At 32.4% G+C, this 6,150-nt stretch overlaps 1 protein-coding gene across 2 annotated transcripts in view; it reads right to left on the bottom strand.

Annotated features, from left to right (window-relative positions):
• Nucleotides 1–6,150, bottom strand: part of LOC110023476 (protein ECERIFERUM 3-like) — a 21,017-nt gene that overhangs the window by 5,715 nt on the left and 9,152 nt on the right. The window contains exons 2-6 of one of the 2 annotated variants that reach the window (XM_020722918.1): nucleotides 4,274–4,412; nucleotides 3,942–4,165; nucleotides 3,640–3,872; nucleotides 3,333–3,552; nucleotides 1,603–1,724 (exon numbers count right to left, since the gene is read on the bottom strand). In XM_020722918.1, the coding sequence (XP_020578577.1) occupies nucleotides 1,603–1,724; nucleotides 3,333–3,552; nucleotides 3,640–3,872; nucleotides 3,942–4,165; nucleotides 4,274–4,324 (850 nt within the window). In that variant the 5' untranslated portion in view covers nucleotides 4,325–4,412. Of the gene's footprint in view, nucleotides 1–1,602; nucleotides 1,725–3,332; nucleotides 3,553–3,639; nucleotides 3,873–3,941; nucleotides 4,413–6,150 lie in introns of both variants that reach the window. The other variant, XM_020722917.1, reaches the window with a different exon arrangement.

The raw sequence follows: 6,150 nt of genomic DNA, 5'->3' as shown, positions 1-6,150 counted from the left end.
AAGTTCAAAGAAGCGATGACAAAGGAGTTCGAAATGACAGATATTGGGCTCATGACATTCTACCTTGGCATTGAAGTCAAGCAAACAGAAGATGGGATCTTCATCTCTCAAGAAGGTTATGCAAGGGAGATATTGAAGAAATTTAAGATGGAGAATAGTCAAATCTATAAAAACCCCTGTAGAATGTGGAGTCAAGCTATCACAGTTTGATGAGGGAAAAAGAATTGATCCAACGTTTTTCAAAAGTTTGGTTGGAAGTTTGCGCTACTTAATATGTACAAGACCTGATATTCTTTATGCTGTTGGACTTGTCAGTCGCTACAGATGGAGAATAGTCAAATCTATAAAAACCCCTGTAGAATGTGGAGTCAAGCTATCACAGTTTGATGAGGGAAAAAGAATTGATCCAACGTTTTTCAAAAGTTTGGTTGGAAGTTTGCGCTACTTAATATGTACAAGACCTGATATTCTTTATGCTGTTGGACTTGTCAGTCGCTACATGGAGACTCCGACTGTTACCCACCTGAAGACTGCTAAAAGAATTATGCGCTATATCAAAGGTACAATTGATTTTGGCTTATTTTACTCATCATCCAACAATTTCAAGCTTGTAGGATATAGCGACAGTGATTGGCCTGGAGATATGGATAATAGAAAGAGCACTACAGGGTTCGTGTTCTTCATAGGAGACACTGTTTTCACTTGGATGTCAAAGAAACAACCAATTGTCACTCTTTCTACTTGCGAAGCAGAGTACGTGGCTGCAACCTCATGTGTTTGTCATGCAATTTGGCTTCGAAACTTATTAAAGGAGATAAGTTTACCACAAGAAGAGGCGATTAAGATTCGTATTGATAACAAGTCTGCAATCGTGCTATCAAAGAATCCTGTTTTTCATGATAGAAGCAAGCACATTGATATGCGTTATCACTACATCAGAGAATGCATCGAAATAAAGGAGATACAAGTGCAGTACGTGAAGTCTCAAGACCAAGTTGCAGATATTTTTACCAAGCCACTCAAGAGTGAAGACTTTATTAAAATGAGAAGTTTGCTTGGAGTCACAAAATCAAGTTTAAGAGGGGGAGTTGAAATATAAACTTGATTTTATTTGTTTAAATAAAGCTTAATTTCTAGAAGCTTATTCTAGAATATGTGGTAGGTATGAAATTATTGTGTAGTAGGTGTGGTAGATGTTGAATTATTGTGTGGTAGGTATAGAATTATTTGTAACCATTGGATTGAAATTGTGATGGCACAATCCTAGCCATTAATTTAGGAGGTGTCACTAGTATAAATAGGGGTGAAGTCTTTGAGTTTGTATCAAGCAAAGTAAAGGTGATAAATAAGAGTGAAGCTTCTTTCATAAGTTGTGTTTTTAGCCTTTGTCATTTCCTAAAAGCTTTTCCATTCCAACAGTTTGATAGAAAATCATTAGCAGAAAAACGAGTATTATAAATATAATTATAATGTAGTAATGCATAAACATTTATAAAATTTAAAAATCATTGAATAGTTATTAAGCATTTTTTACTTTTTTAGTGTACTTAATAAGAATTTTTTTTTTTTTTTACTTTCAAGAACTTCGGAGTGATAGCATACCTGAGCTTATTTCTTTCTGCAAGGACCAAGATTTGGTGTTGATGGTTCCACCTAATGCATCAAATAAGGGCATAAAAAGGCAGTAATTAGAGTTCTTCTCAATGTGATGAATGCTATGGTACCTGCAAGAAGAAAAGTATCACAATCAAAATGTCTCTCCTTCAAAAATAGGCAATAAATTATCCCTAATCATATTATAATTGGAAGCTATTAAAGGCATATATAGATATCACAAAAGAAACTTGCTATTAAGAAGTGTGGAAATAAATTTCTCAAAAGTTTTCTCATGCTGGTCTGTTTTCAAAATCATTTTAAATCCGTAAAAAATTTTTGAAAAATGTTTAGACTAAAACTGGTTTTAACTTTCAAGTATTAGCTGCAACCAAACTCAAGAAATGTAAGAGAAGAGACTGAATGGATAGTGGGAATTCAAGAAAATGGGAGAGAAATTCTTTATCAGTTTGTTTTGCCCAGTTTTTTTATATTAATACAATAAAAAATCTAAATTACCTTTATTTTTCTTTCTAAGAGCCTGAATCGCTTTCTTGACTTGGCCAAACTTCTTTTTGGTGCTCTATAGGTGGCCATCGAATCTAAGATCTTCTCCAATTTGGACAAAGAGTGTCATTCTGAAATCCTTAACTTAAAACAAATTTTAATTGGATGAAGCCTCCAAATCTATGATGCACCGACACTTTAATACAAACACCCGTGCACTCTTCGCACGCATCAAACACCGACACATGCATGCCACACATCGGACAAGTGCCTTATACATAATAAAAATAAAAATAATTGGGCACGCTTGTCCTTAAAAATAAAAATTCAATTTATCAAATAGTATCAAAATGTATAAATAAATATTAGATTTTGATGATTTATATTGTATCAAATAACTTATGTTGTTTTAAGCAATATCTTAAAAAAATTTTGGGTATCATACAGTTTTAGTTTTTGTTAAATTTTGATTGCTTATTATATTTTTTGTACTTAATATTTTTCATAAATTTTTACTTTTTATTTATCTACTATCTTTATTTATGAACAACATGATAATCATTTATATTTTCTTCACTCTTACATATAATTTTTTTATCATTCTTATAATGTTAAGATCTTTTTAATTTATTTCATAATAATTAATTAATGTGATTAGCATATATATATATATATATATATATATATATATATATATATATATATATTTATTATAATGTCCTGTCAAAAGTTTATCAGTGTACTATATTTTCAAAAGCAAATGAGTCCATCTCAGATCATGTGCAAGTGTATCCATGTCCTAGCTCATAGGGTTCTCCATATATAAAATCTTATCTTTTGTGTATTACTTTCAATTTATTTGTGTACGTGAAATCTTCCTACAACCCTAAAAAGTCGAAGATCATCTTTACTGTCACCATTATTCAACAAACAACAACTTTATCTCAGATAAATCACCACAGAACACAGAGTAGGGTAGTAATTCTTCAATTTAAAAAAGTGCATTACATGAGCAGCCAAGCAACTAATATGAAATCAATTGAAATGAAAATCTGTTTTGAATGCAGCATTTTCCATTAACAAACTTCTTCATCCAATACCAAAGCATCATTTTGTAATTCCTTACAACTATGGACGAGTCAATACCAAAGCATCATTTTGTAATTCCTTACAACTATGGACGAGTCTACAACAAGCCAATAACCAAAAAGACAGGCAAAAGATTTACTTACGTTGGAGTGTAGATCAGGTATCTAAGCACAGGAAAAGCTTCAAAAAAACCACTGGGGAAAACCTCCACATTAGAATGTCCCATGCACCTCAGGAAATCAAATAGCAGAACATAGACATAGAAAAGCCCAACTGAACCAGCTCCCATTAAGCTAGCTCCTATCAATGGCAGCCCCATCACCAAACTCATAACCATAAACTCTGCTGGCGTCCCATGCCCAGCTGAGAAAAACAACAAAAACCATAACTTATGGTTATCCTTCTTCAGTCCTTAAAAAGCAATCGTGAAGAAAACTAAAGAAGAAGCACCTGTAAACGTGCTGGGCACTGGAGAAGAGTGGTGGAGAGAGTGGTAATGGTTAAAGAGCAATCCACTATGAAAAGCCCTATGAGCAAAGTAAAAGAGAGGCTCTGATAAACCAACATGAAGAACAAGAGCTATCAACAAACCCTTGGGCTCCCAAACAGGAAGCATTCTCAAAGAAGGAAAGAGGTAGAAAGCCAGCGCTGACATGAATGCTTGGGGTATGAAAAAGTTGTCCCTGAGACAAAAAAAATAAAATAAAAAATTGCACCTTTTTCAATAGTCCCAGAAAGCAAGATGAGTTTACCAGTCCCATTCTTTGTCGATTTGCTTGAAATCTACTCCGTCTTTGATGATGCGTCTCTTCCTGGTTAGAAAAAGCATGCTGCTGAAAGTCCACCATAGCTGAAAAATGAGAGCTCTGAGAGCAAAAAGGATGAGGAGATGAAGGCACCAAACTTCTTCTGCTTTTCCTCCCTCCCATACTTTGGAACTGATGACCTTTGCGACAAGAGGACCATAGAGGAGATACTGCAAGCGGAAAAAAATGGAGTTAAGATTGAAAGTAAGTAGGTTGAAGATGGAGTTGAGATGGGCTTTGCTTAGGTTGAAGATGGAGTTGAGATGGGCTTTGCTTGCCTTGAATGAACCAAGGTTTTCCCATGGCCACGAAGAGAGAGGAGCAGCCATTGGAGCTCTCAGATCGTAGAGGAGCAAAAACAGCAGGGGTGGTGGGGCTTTAAATTGTGTTTGTCTCCGTGTTTTCGGAATGAGCCCTCTATAAAAATAAAGAAAAATAAGCCTTCCTACCGTTAGTCTGCTATATTATATATATATATAGAAGACTTTAAATTCAAGACCTCTTAATTAAAAGACAAAGATCTCAATCAATAAATTAAGATAAATTTACATAAATGTAACTTAGCAGATCAATCAAAATTTCAATAATATTGAACCGATCGAATCAGAGCTTAATTTAGTTTATATAGTTCCGTTATGAATAAACTGAAATTTAGCTATTAGTTAGAGCTCAGCTATAAACAAACAATTCTTTTGTATTTATATGTATAACAAATAAAGTTTGGAATTTATACTTATAACATTTTTGTATCCTAAACACATGTAGGACAATATGTATTTCACTATTGAAAAATTACTAATGATGATATTTTTTTATAAATTGTTAAAGATTTTAATGGCATACAAATAGTATAAATGTTCATCTGATGAATATGTAAATCAATAAAAATATTGTGGTATGTAATGGACCTTTTTAACATTCAAATGTAGGGCCAGACTTGGCTCGTGTTCGGCTCTTTCGAAATAGCTCGTGTTCGAAATTGGCTCGTGAACAGTGTTTTCATGTTCGGCTCGATTTAAATATTTGTGTCGGCTCAAAATTGGCTTGGAAAAATTAAATTGAAAAAAATAGATGTAAAATGTGGGATTCGATCCTGTACCAAATGTATAAAAAAAAAAACACTAACGACATTACCACGAGATGTTATGATTTAAGCTTAGATATAAATATATATATAATATATTATTATATAAATAATATATGTAATATATTATTATATAAATAATTATATATTTTTTAAATTTCAAGATAAAGCGATTTCAAGATAAAACGAGCCGAACACGAGCGAACAGAGAGTTGTTTGTGTTCGGCTCGGTTATAATTCGAGGTTTAAAAACTTGTTCGTTAACAAACAAGCCGAATACAAGCTACTTAACGAGCTGAACACGAGCTGTTCGCGAATAACGAGCTTTTTCGACAGCCCTATTCAAATGTGAATATTTAATGATAAAATTGTTATTTATTTAGTATTTTTATTCATTTATGAGAATTTATTGATTGTTAACTTTTTCAAAAATTGTTGTCAAATTTTTTAATCCAATTTCAATTTATTATGCTGTAATAAATCCATCATTCAAACTTTGAGGAGAAAAACATTATATGGCTAGAAGTTTTATAGCAATTTCAATATGATAGTATGGAATTTTGGGAACTTGAATGCGACTTGTTAAGATTCAGTTCTACTTAGAGTTCCAATGTTTGAGCCTACATTGAGTTGTAATCATTTTCTCATGTATTTATTTACCTATGTAAAATTTAAAATTTAATATTTACATTCATATCATTTAAATTTTTAACATCACATCAAAAATATTATTTTTATTAATTTTTTAATAATTAAATATTTTGTTTTTTTATAGATTTATGACAGCAAGCTGTTGTAAATATGAATATATGTCTGCCAATAATAAATGTTAGATATGTAATTTGATAGGAATTGTGTGATATGTTCATAAATTATTTAGATATGCCGAACACGAGTGAGTCCAGGCTCAGTTCGTGTTCGGCTCGTTTGATTAGCAAGTCAAACACGAGCCGTTCACAAACAAAGAGTCATTTTGACAACCTTAATCATGTAGCCTTGTAGTCAATTAAATTTTTAAAAAATATTACTCATCAGATATATATATATATATCGCGCTAGCAAAGAATCTTG

This window comes from Phalaenopsis equestris, unplaced genomic scaffold, assembly GCF_001263595.1.
Source record: "Phalaenopsis equestris unplaced genomic scaffold, ASM126359v1 Scaffold000224, whole genome shotgun sequence".
NCBI lineage: Eukaryota > Viridiplantae > Streptophyta > Magnoliopsida > Asparagales > Orchidaceae > Phalaenopsis > Phalaenopsis equestris.
This window is presented reverse-complemented; position numbering and strand designations above follow the sequence as displayed.